This window comes from Ceratina calcarata, unplaced genomic scaffold (assembly GCF_001652005.2).
Source record: "Ceratina calcarata isolate Rehan_Ccalc_2016 unplaced genomic scaffold, ASM165200v1 scaffold514.2, whole genome shotgun sequence".
Lineage (NCBI taxonomy): Eukaryota > Metazoa > Arthropoda > Insecta > Hymenoptera > Apidae > Ceratina > Ceratina calcarata.
In genome coordinates, this window is record NW_017175971.1 from 250549 (window position 1) to 263196 (window position 12648).

Sequence of the window (12648 nt, forward strand, 5' to 3'; positions counted from 1 at the left end):
TTTTGGCCAATAACTCCTAAACCGTTGAATCTACGAGAAAATTGTATAGGACCTTTCTTGTAGAGGACGACGAGATCTACAATTTCTGTATAAAAGTTTTTCGCTAGCATTACTATTGAACGAGTTATGGAAGAAAAACGAAAAAACAGTTTTTTGCAAATTACTCGTTAACTATTGACGCTAGCAAGAAACTTTTATACAGGAATTGTAGATCTCGTCATCCTCTACAAGAAAGGTCATATGTAATTTTTCCGTATGTCCAACGCTTTGGGAATTATTAGCCAAAAACAAAAATTTGGAAGAAATTGAAGGCGTACCCCTTGGAAAAATGTCGGAAAAATCGAAAATTTTTTTTTGTTGTTTATTATTAGCAATGTTCATCCGACGTCTGATTTCTTTTTAAGAAATGCGTTTCTGAAGTGCATAAACTTGTGGGATTGACTATACAATACATCCTTCAAGAAGACGCGAAATATTAATGTACTGGTATATTTCACACAAGTGAATCGATTTGGCTTTTTTCTTCGTATCAGGCGTGCTGAGTAAAGACTGCAGATGCAGGAGTTTCGATTCCAAAGGTAGTGGATACGTCCGTAGTGAAGCCGTATGCACAATACTATTGCAGAGAGCAAAGGATGCGAAAAGAATTTATGCACAAGTCGTACACTCAAAGAGCAACTGCGATGGCTACAAAGCACAGGGTATTACGTTTCCTTCCTCACAAGTACAGAAAATACTCTTGACTGACGTGTACAAGGAATGCAAAGTATCTCCCCATGAATTGGCTTACCTGGAAGCTCACGCTACCGGAACTGTCGTGGGCGACCCTGAGGAATTAAACGCGATAGATCAAGTATTTTGTCAGGGCAGAAATACACCCCTCAAAATTGGTTCTATTAAGTCGAATATGGGTCACACAGAAGCTTCCAGTGGTCTTTGTTCTGTGATTAAGGTAGTAACCGTAATGTTTTAAAAGATATCTTCCTCAAATAAAATGTAAATGACGATTGCATATAAATTTTAAGGTCATCATTGCGATGGAAAGCGGTTTAATTCCACCAAATTTGCATTTTACAAGTCCAACGAAGGGTGTGAAATGTTTCGAGGAAGGAAAACTTCAAGTAATTACGGAACCAACTCCATGGGAGGGTGGCTACGTAGGAGTGAACTCGTTCGGTTTCGGTGGCGCAAATGCTCACGTTTTGCTGAAATCGTTCACGAAGGAGAAAGTGAACAATGGAGCACCTTCTGATGATTTGCCTCGATTGGTAGCAGTATCTGGTCGCACAGAAGAAGCAGTGAAAACACTTCTCGACTATGTGGAAAGTATTCCAGTGGACGTAGAATATATCCGACTTTTACACGATATACATAACGAGGAAATATCGGGACATTTGTTCAGAGGCTATACACTCGTTAATTCCACATCAGGAAGACCAATCAAAGAGATCCAACAATATCCTGGCGTGAAAAGGCCAATTTGGTTTGTCTTTTCTGGAATGGGCTCCCAGTGGCCTGGCATGGGTACTTATACGGAAATATTTAATGTCACTTACGCAGACAACCAGCAGGGAGAAGATTTATATAATTCTAATTTCGTTTCACAATCCAATAGGCGAGGCATTGATGAAGTTCCCAATTTTCTATAAAGCTATTCAAAAGTGCGATGCAGTGTTGAAGCCGCACGGTGTGGATATCTTCGATATTCTTACTAACAAGGATAAGAAGACTTTCGATAATATCTTAAATTCGTTCGTTGGGATCGCCGCAGTCCAAGTAAAATACTTATAAAGCCTGTAAAATTTGCTATTATGCTTAGTCGTATTCTACTAGAACTGAAAATATTCCTTCAGATCGGTCTTGTTGATCTGTTAACATCCGTGGGCATCGAACCGGATAATATAATCGGGCACTCTGTCGGAGAACTCGGTTGCGCATACGCTGATGGATGTTTTACGGCTGAACAAATGGTGCTCGCAGCATATTCTAGGGGTTTAGCATCCATAGAAACTAAAATGATTCGAGGTTCTATGGCTGCAGTTGGTCTTGGATACAAGGAAATAAAGGACATGTGTCCACCTGATATAGAAGTTGCTTGTCACAACAGCTCTCAGAGCTCCACTATAAGTGGACCAGCTGAATCAATGAAGAAGTTCGTTGCAGAATTAACGGTTTGTCCCTCCACTGTACTTCATTTATCTTTAACAATCATTTCTATGAACTCCTAATTATTGTAGGCGAAAAATATCTTCGCCAGAGAAGTGGCGTGCAGCAACATTGCATATCATAGTCGATATATTGCCGAGGCGGGAACAAAATTGTTGGCATATTTGAAAAAAGTGATTCCCGAACCAAAACGCAGGAGCTCCAAATGGTTGAGCAGTTCTGTACCTCAGACTGAGTGGTCTAAAGAATCTGCCAAATACTCATCCGCTGAGTATCATACAAATAACTTGTTGAACTCGGTATTATTCGAGGAAACTGCTGCAATGATCCCGTCTGACGCGATAGCTATAGAAATCGCGCCCCATGGACTTCTACAGGCGATCGTGAAAAGATCGCTGGGTCCTAACGTAGTAAACGTACCGCTAACTCTGAGAGGATACAACGACAATGCAGAATACTTTTTACAAGCCCTTGGAAAATTATACAATGCTGGTTTGCAACCACAATTGGCGAATCTTTATCCATACGTAGAATTTCCGGTTAGTCGTGGTACTCCCATGATCTCGCCCTACGTTAGGTGAGTACATACGTACGCATTATATAATGTATTGCGTACAAAATAAACTTGCAGCAATACTAAATAGAAATGCTTTGTATTAGATGGGAGCACTCTGAAGATTTATTTGTATTAAAACTTGGCTCAAGCGAGAACATAACAACGGCAGAAAGGAATGTTGAAATAGTAATTTCAAACAACGATTTTAAGTATATGGCTCATCACGTAATTGATGGAAGAAACTTGCTTCCAGCCACGGGATACTTGGTTCTGGTCTGGGAAACATTTAGTATGATGCAAGGAAAGCTTATGAATGAATTATCAGTGATTTTCGAAGATGTGAAGTTTGAACGTGCATCTAACATTTCTTCGCCAGTTTTCTTATCAATCATGATCCATAGAGGTACGTTCTTCTTCAACGTGTATAATTTTTCATGAAGATTCACTACATGCTCTGCGCACTAATTACCCCAGGTTCCGGGAAATTCGAGATATCAGAAAAGTCTACAACTGTTGTGACGGGATCGATCCGTGAAATGTCGAATCCCTCAGAAGAAATGATTGATGTTAAATACTTGAAATCAGTCGAGACCGATGAACCGCTCACTAGCAAAGATATATACAAGGAACTGAAACTTCGTGGGTACGAATATACTGAAATATTCTGTAGCTTGAAAAGTGCATCCATCAGGGGCACCAGAGGACGTATTGCTTGGTACGAAAATTGGGCTGCATTTATGGATAACATGTTACAAATACAGATATTGGGACTCGATACTAGAGCTCTGTACGTACCAACAGGCATACAAAAATTGGCGATAGACGTGAAAGCTCACAGTAAAATAATTCAACGTCTCACCGAAGATAGTAAAGGTATGTAATCTAACATAGTACAGTAAAAATATAATACGACACTAAAAGCAAATACGAAACATGATAACAAAATTCTAATTACAGAAATTCCAGTATCTGTGTACAAAGATTACAAAGCAGTAATAGCCGGAGGAATTGAAATGCGCGGAATAGAGGCTAATAGTATTCAACGACGAAAACCAATGGCTGAGCCAGTTTTGGAAGAATACAAGTTCGTCGCTAACCGTGATAACGCGCAAACACCCTTAGCAGACATGATAATATTATCCACCCAACTAGCGTTAGAAAGTCACATAACAACTACTCCAAAGATTCTTGAAATAATTCATGAAGAAGAGAAGGTTCCAATTGCAGAAACTCTTTGCCCTATTTTCATGAAAGTTCTAAGTAATTTACCAATGGTTCGCCCAAATTTGATTCTATGTGCAAAAGCGAGTCGAAGTGAAGAATTATCACTTTCCGAGAATGTTACGGTAATTGAAGAAAATAAATTGCCGCAAGACGCGAGTGTCTTCATGGCAGCTGCATGCGATATTATAAGCAGCAAAAGGTCAGACATTCTAGAGCAGCTAATACACGCAACAGAAGATAAGGGATTTATTCTCCTTCAAGAGAGCGGTATTAATAAAGATACATTTCCCTTCCTTAAATCATGCGGGCTGAACATCGTTTTAGAGAAAAGTCTCAATAAGCAGACTTTACTGCTTCTGAAGAAAGAAGAGAAGCCACCTCAGAAAACAGAGGTAGTGCACGTAAACAATAATGAATTCAGTTGGATTGAAAAGGTGAAAATGATTATGAAGAACGAGAAAGATAAAAAAACTAATGAAACAACAAGACTGGTGCTAGTTGCCGAAGGAGATATGGAGAATGGTTTATTAGGTATGGTCAAATGTTTGAGAAGAGAACCTAATGGTGAAATTGTCAAGGCTGTAATAATTCAAGATAAGAATGCACCAAAGTTTTCATTAAACGATCCATTTTACTCTGAACAACTGGACCTAAACATTGCTTATAATGTTTTAAGACCGGGTAGAATTTGGGGTACTTACAGACACGTACCATATCCGGAAGTGAAGCCAATTCCAGTTCCACATGGATATGTCAACTTAAAAGTGGGTGTGAACGTATTATGACTAAAATCGTATATTTCTTCCCAAGATTATACACATCATATTATAGGTAAGAGGAGATTTGAGTTCCATTCAGTGGATGCAGGGTCCAATACAACCTGATGCGAAGTACGATAATATCGTGAAGGTGGTGTACGCTTCTTTGAACTTTAGAGATGTGATGCTAGCTACGGGAAAACTAATGCCAGAAGCCATAGCAAGCAAAAGAGAAAGTACAGACTGCTTAATCGGCTTCGAATTCAGCGGCATCGACTCCAATGGTCGGCGAGTAATGGGCTTTGTAGATAGCAAGTAAGATGAATTATTTACAATTGTAATTTGCTTTGTTTTTTTAATTGTCTGTCAATAAACTCATCTATTAATTTGTTATTCAGGGCTATATCGAATCTAGTCACTCCTGATAAATTAACTGTGTGGCCAGTACCAGATGAGTGGTCCCTCGAAGATGCAGCAACAATTCCGTCTGCCTACTTCACCGTACTCTACGCTTTCTTCTACTTCGGGAAATTAAAAAAAGGGGAAAAGGTACTGATCCATGCAGGAAGTGGTGCTGTAGGTCAGGCAGCGATCAACGTGGCCCTCGCAGAAGGTTGCGAGGTGTTCACTACAGTGGGCACGCCCGAAAAACGCAAGTTCATTAAGGAAACCTTCCCCAGCATAGATGATGATCATATAGGAAACTCTCGAGATACTAGTTTTGAACAGATGGTGATGGAACAGACGCACGGAAAAGGTGTCGATGTAGTTTTAAATTCTTTAGCTGAAGACAAACTCCAAGCATCTGTTAGATGCTTGGGTTACCGCGGCCGTTTCTTAGAAATTGGTAAATTCGATTTGGCTTCTAATAATAAATTGGGAATGAAGATATTTTTGAAAGAAATAACTTTTCATGGAGTTTTATTGGATGGCGTGATCAGCGGTATTTCGCCTGTTCTACAAGAAGAAATGTATAATTTTCTTAATAAACAATTGAAAGATAGGGCTAAAGCTATCAATCCGCTAGTACGGAAAACCTTCCAGAAGGATCAGTTGGAAGAAGCATTCAGGTACATGGCAGCCGGAAAGCATATTGGAAAGGTAATTACTTTTTTTCTTCACTTTTCCCTAACGGAATATTTAACATCAACTGATTTCCGTTCATCACCGAATATTACTTCTATTGTTTCTTCTACAGATTGTAATTAAAATAGCAGGCGAAGAGACTCCTCTAGATACTCGAGTTCTTGCTTATCCTCGTTTCAACGCTATGAGAGACAAAAGCTACGTGCTTGTTGGTGGTTTAGGTGGACTTGGTCTTGAGCTTGCGGACTGGCTCGTTTTACGTGGTGCTAAGAACTTAGTAATGGTTTCCAGAAATGGAATAAAAACTGGGTATCAGAGACTGAGGACAGAAGTATGGAAATCCTATGGCGTGAAGGTTCAAATTATTTCCGGCGCAGATGCATCAAAAACGGACGACTGCGAATTCATTTTACGATCCGCAGAGAAACAGGCACCTGTCGATGGTATCTTTAATTTGGCAGCTCTCTTGAAAGATTGTCTAATGGAAAACCAAACAGCAAAATTGTTTGAAGAGAGCATGAAACCAAAGGCCAAAATCACTAAGAAATTGGACGAAGTTTCAAGGAAAACTTGTCCAAAACTTCGATACTTCGTAGTCTTTTCTTCCCTGTCGTGTGGAAGGGGAACTGCTGGACAAACTAATTATGGTATGGGAAACGCCGTGTTGGAGAGAATTTGCGAAAGAAGAGTAGAAGAAGGCCTTCCTGGCATGGCAATTCAGTGGGGAGCAGTCGGAGATGTCGGTCTTGCAGCTGACATGTTGGAAAATAGGCAGCAATTAGAAATTGGTGGAACATTGCCCCAAAGGATATCATCGTGTTTGGAAGAATTCGATAAATTTATGTGTCAGTGTAGACCAATCGTAGCTTGCATGGTAGTGGCAGAGAAACAATCCAGGACTCGAGAAGCAACCAGTATTCTTGAAACGGTGATGAATATTATGAGCAAGTATTCTGAAAGTTTTATTATAGCTTGTATAAGGATTCATCTATAGCTATTAATTTTGACTTGTAAAATTATTCCCCTATTTTAGATATATCGAACCTAAGAACTGTAGGCCAGAATACACCTTTGCCTGAAATAGGCTTGGATTCAATGATGGCCACAGAGATAAGACAAACTCTGGAGAGAGACTTTGAGATAGCTCTAACGCTACAGGATGTCAGGAACCTAACTATAGCTAAATTGACAAAAATGTCAACTGATAATGCCACGAAAGTAACGAAAAAAAGTACAGAAAGCTTTACAGACAATATCCCATACATTGAAGAGAAGTGGTGGTCAAACATTCCTTCGTTAATAAATGATCAGTATTGTATAGAACAGCCTGTCGTATGTCATGAGCAGAAGGACGAGATATTCCTGATACCTGGTATCGAAGGATCAGCTAACACATTCATTTCGCTAGCACCGAATTTAAAATCACCTGCTGTTTGTTTAAGAGTAAAAATAACCGATAAGGTTGAAAGTATAGAGGACATAGCTGATCTCCTTCTGCCTGTATGTTTTGTAATAAAAAATGATTTGTTTGATTTTATCGTTCAACTTATAATAAAAAAAAAGATATTTTCTCATTTCTGTTGTTTTTCAGCTCGTTTTAGCGAGGTGTAAAGGTCGAAAAAGCTTTGTGGTTGTCGGATATTCGTTCGGATCACTAATAGCTATAGAATTAGTAAGAAGATTGGAAGCTCGCTCCTTAACTGGGCAACTTATATTAATAGACGGTTCTCCCGATTACACGAAAGCTATAAACACTACACTTTTCGCAGCTGCAACAGCAGATGAAAAGCAGAATAAATTTTTGACTTATGTAATAAGTAAGACAGGTTCCTCTACTATCGCAGAGGTAATATGTCTTCCAATAATAGAACTTTCGATACTTGTACTTCAGTACTTAATTTGTTCAAATTTATTTTTTATAGTTTATGACAGAGTTGGACAAGTCCAAAACTTGGAACGACAAGTTAAATGCTGGAATCAAATATTTGCCAGATGTAATTCAAAAGTACTCGACGGAAACCGTAAAAGCACTTATTTCATTTATATTCAAACGTTCCTGTTTAACAGAGGCGTACAATCCTTCTTCATCGGCACCTCTTAAAACACCTATCACGTTACTAAAACCGACAGTTCAGTCTGTACAGATCCCGGATGCAGATTATGGTCTCAGCAAGGTAACATAGATTATAAATTAATATCGATGTTTTATTCCTCCGGCGTCTCATACAATAAAATGATGCTGCTTTTAGTTGACGCAAGGAAAAATGATAGTGCACAAGCTCAAAGGAGATCACGTATCAATCTTGGAAAACGTAAAAGTTGCTCAGGCCATAAATGGCGAACCTTTCGATAATTGAGTGAGAAAGTATATGAATAGGGAGACTGGAATACATGAAAACGGGTGAAGTGGCAATGAAGTTTTTCATAACAACAGAGTCATAGTGTAATAAATATTCTTCATTATTCATAATCTTGAAAGTATCTTTTGACACATTTGGTAATTGAGAGTATAATATTTTTAATAGTATAAGCTGAATAATATTTTTGAGGAAGATAAATAATCGACTGATTATACAAATATTTCCTGTTTGCAAAACAGTCGCTTATTTATGTTCCTTAAAAATATTATTCAGCTTATATTATTAAAAATATTATACTCTCAATTACCAAATGTGTCAAAAGATACTTTCAGGATTATGGATAATAAAGAATCTTTATTACACTCTCTTGTTATAAAAAACTTCATTGCCACTTCACCCGTTTCCATGTATTCCAGTGTCCCTATTCACATACTTTTTTATATTATTTGATTAGTGTATTAAATACAAATCATACTGCATACACACAAAACACAAGGAACAACAAAACAAGTATACAATAATTGTTAGTATTTTGTCCATAATAGTTACAATAATACTGAAAATTTCATATTAAATCAATAGACGTATTTATTACACAGCAAGTATGTGTTTTTGTAATTTTTCTTTCTTTTTTCTCTATCCCCTGGCACACATAAATCACGTATAACCCTTAAAGACTATCATGAGAATCATTATAAATTTTATTGAGAACCATTACAAATTTTATTTTCATATTATCAAGAGCGTAATAACCGGTAACACTATTTGAATTATTTCTGCTGACAATTGTTAACAGTAATGTTACTAAAAAACGAATTGCTATAGAAACTAAAATCCTTTTATTTGATAATAGCTTGTAAGAGTTAATATACAAATTTTACTTTTTCATATTTTTCGTTCGTTCTATCCTAGTCAATATTTTAATAGAAATTCTGAATGAAACTTGACTAAATAATTGGATAACTGATGTGAAATACTTGCACTCCATAGAAATATTTTATACTCATTTACTTCGTAAAGTTACGCAAGCATAGTCAGATAAAAAATATAATGTATGATAGTTTTTCGTTTTCTACTTATGCTACGACACAATATCGCGTTATTCTTTCCCTAATGATATACGAAAACGTAAAAGCAGATGCTGACAGATTACCTTCATAATTCCATAGGCTCGAAAAGTGAAGAATTACTCGATGATGTTTGATTCAGGTCGGAAACATCTTCGTTATTATTGTTGTTGCTATTGCTGTTATTGTTATCATCAGACCCGCCAGGAATCGGAGTCGGTGTATCCCTTGTGGGCAACATACGCAGATGTCGACTTGGTGGTTCCCAAAGCACTAAAGCCATGGAGGGCCTCTCTCTGATACACAAAAACTGTAAAGCTTTATCTTCTCTAGCAGATTCTTCTTCTTCAAAAATTAAAAGTTCATTAATGTCCCAACTCACAATTTGGATAACAAGGAATTTGGTAGAATAGGCTCCTGTTGGATTCTCTTCAATTCTTCAGACAAAATCAATCTAGGTCCAGATTTTATCTGATCTGTATTGGCTGCATCTATTTCTAGATCTAGCAATCCCTTAGGAATAGTTGTTTGCGCATCAGTTGTTGAAGATGTTGAGGATTGGCCATGATATTTAGAACTAATGTGCAAATCTTTGAAATGTGCAGCCATTTTCTCTTCTGTTATAAACTGTTTTGTTTGCCTCCTGTAATATTATTGTCAGATTAATATTTACTTCAAGCTACTGTAGTTTAGTTAACTTCAGATACCTACGTATCCATCAGATCAGAAGTGTCGAGTTTTCTCTTCTGATGGAGAAATGACTCTTGAAATTTGACTACTTCCTGCTGTTGAAGAGAGGGCACACTCCAGGGTATTGACATTGGAGGGACTTGTGGCATTTGCATCCATTGGCCAGGAGGCTGTTGGGAAGTGCTTTGCTGGCCCACCATATATTGAAATATGGAAGGTGGTGTGTGAAGATTGGTTCCTCCCATTGTATTCTGAACCAGAGGAAAATATATTTGATGCTGTATAAATAGTGTTACCATATTTTAAAGTAACAATCGACTAACAGCAAAGAATGTGTATAAGAATTACAGTATGTTCTAAATAAGAAATTACACAATTTTTCAACGATTTCGAAAAATAACAATATTATATGAGTGATTCTTCAGAGCTTTTCTTCATATGAGATATCAAATTCCCGGAATTTCATTTTCACAAATATAACAATAATATAATCACCAACAAACTGCTTTCTTAAATTAATGGATAAACATTTGTAAATAGTAGTTGTAGCTTACTGTCATTTGACCCCACGATAAGAGTACGTTTCTTCAATCTTATTGTTAGAATGTGCGTCGTGAACAAAGCAATGCTTCCGAAGAATTTCACAGAAGCATTTATGTTGTGTAACGTTCACTTTTGGCACGAATATCAGGAAAAACAGCGATACAATAAACAAATTTCAAGATCGATCGATCGAAGAATTTGTAACACAATGCGAGAATCCTTGGACTATTTGTGAGACGCTAACCTCTACTATCCGTGTTTCGTAATTTAATCAGAAAAAAGGAATATGTATGTGCGTTTATGTATAAATCGCAAGTGATACGTATTAAAAAGAGCAATGAAAAATGTGCAATTGTTAACTCGCGGCAATATATAATATTTATCTACAGGAACCTCTGCGTATAATACATAACACACTGCGTTCGAGAAAGATCGTACACAACCAACGCAACCAACTGTTTGTTTCGTTTCACACTGTCACTCAACACATCAGATTATACTTCTCTTACAGGAGAGATTTCAACATTTTCGACGAGTATAGCGTTCGATAAACAAACCGCGTGATTATATCTTCACGTTCGCGAAAATACGCGTACAAACGTCATCGAGATCCTGTATGTATACACCACATAAATCACGAGATCTACCAAGCTAAGAAAGAATACGCATGCGACTTAGCTTTCGCTCAATGTACGGATCTGGCAATCTGACACCAGTGTTGGGATTCGAGCCGGGTATTCTCGCCCATGCGCGACCATTTCAGCATCAGTAACGTACAATTTTTGATAAAATGGAGAGTCGCGCTCGCCCTGGATAATTTTACGAAAATGATTATAAATTGAACATGGAATAGAACTGTAATTAAGGAGCAATACTTTGTTCGTCGGAAACCATATTTCAGAAGAATCATTCACGACACTACATGACNGCAATATATAATATTTATCTACAGGAACCTCTGCGTATAATACATAACACACTGCGTTCGAGAAAGATCGTACACAACCAACGCAACCAACTGTTTGTTTCGTTTCACACTGTCACTCAACACATCAGATTATACTTCTCTTACAGGAGAGATTTCAACATTTTCGACGAGTATAGCGTTCGATAAACAAACCGCGTGATTATATCTTCACGTTCGCGAAAATACGCGTACAAACGTCATCGAGATCCTGTATGTATACACCACATAAATCACGAGATCTACCAAGCTAAGAAAGAATACGCATGCGACTTAGCTTTCGCTCAATGTACGGATCTGGCAATCTGACACCAGTGTTGGGATTCGAGCCGGGTATTCTCGCCCATGCGCGACCATTTCAGCATCAGTAACGTACAATTTTTGATAAAATGGAGAGTCGCGCTCGCCCTGGATAATTTTACGAAAATGATTATAAATTGAACATGGAATAGAACTGTAATTAAGGAGCAATACTTTGTTCGTCGGAAACCATATTTCAGAAGAATCATTCACGACACTACATGACACGAAAATGATTACAAACTGAACATAGAAAATGAATATGTATGTGAAATTAAATGAAATATTTATTTATTTATAATAGGCAAGGATTCTAAAATAATTTGAAGGCAAAATATAATAAAAAAATGAAATATTTTATTGGGCAGAAGCAATAATTAAAGATTTGTTGCTAGGATAAGGAAAACTGTCAAAACGTTTTTATCAAAAGTTATTAGTCAGAATGGCTTGAGGCACTCGCTACTATATCATATATAATTATTCCTTTATTCCTGTCTTTTAGACGACTAGTTAAAAAAAATCCCACGAAGTGCCCAACATTGCTCGTAACTCGTAACTATAGAAGAGCCTCCTCAGAATTCGTATCCGCGCATGCTTGCACGTGCTACGATAAACGCGGTGATCACATTTCCGCTAGTATTTGAAATATTCTCGTAAATCGACAAAATTACATATTATTTATTTAAATTAAACTTTGAAATACAATTTTGTTTTTATAACATGATTTTGTGGTCTCATAGATACAATTTAGTAATTCTATACGGTACTGAATGAAATTACATAAGCAGTTGGATTATAATGACATGATTTAAAGTCCGTAATAATACCGATGCACGCCTAGAAAGCTGCAACAATATGTACATCATCGTATTTAGGTATCAGTTCGTTTTAGGGGCATGCGAGCCAAACATTATGCACATCGCGCATGCTATTA

The 12648-nt window shown here is 37.3% G+C and overlaps 2 protein-coding genes across 4 annotated transcripts in view; one reads left to right on the plus strand and one right to left on the minus strand.

Moving 5' to 3' along the window:
* The window catches only part of LOC108628251 (rho GTPase-activating protein gacM), a 48375-nt gene that overhangs the window by 32651 nt on the left and 3076 nt on the right, over nt 1–12648 (minus strand). The window contains exons 1-4 of one of the 3 annotated variants that reach the window (XM_026816330.1): nt 10462–11300; nt 9929–10158; nt 9600–9860; nt 9304–9513 (exon numbers count right to left, since the gene is read on the minus strand). In XM_026816330.1, the coding sequence (XP_026672131.1) occupies nt 9306–9513; nt 9600–9860; nt 9929–10158; nt 10462–10467 (705 nt within the window). In that variant the 5' untranslated portion in view covers nt 10468–11300 and the 3' untranslated portion in view covers nt 9304–9305. Of the gene's footprint in view, nt 1–9303; nt 9514–9599; nt 9861–9928; nt 10159–10461; nt 11301–12648 lie in introns of those variants that run through there. The other 2 variants (XM_018030024.2, XM_026816331.1) reach the window with 2 other exon arrangements.
* LOC108628231 (fatty acid synthase-like) lies at nt 509–8752 on the plus strand (the record flags this gene model as incomplete). The annotated part of the gene is made up of 15 exons (XM_026816345.1): nt 509–952; nt 1026–1524; nt 1616–1776; nt 1854–2171; nt 2238–2743; nt 2827–3125; nt 3197–3595; nt 3680–4710; nt 4778–5019; nt 5103–5805; nt 5903–6734; nt 6824–7290; nt 7382–7636; nt 7713–7964; nt 8040–8752. Coding segments are annotated over 15 exons (6516 nt in total), but the record flags the coding sequence as incomplete, so codon positions are not given.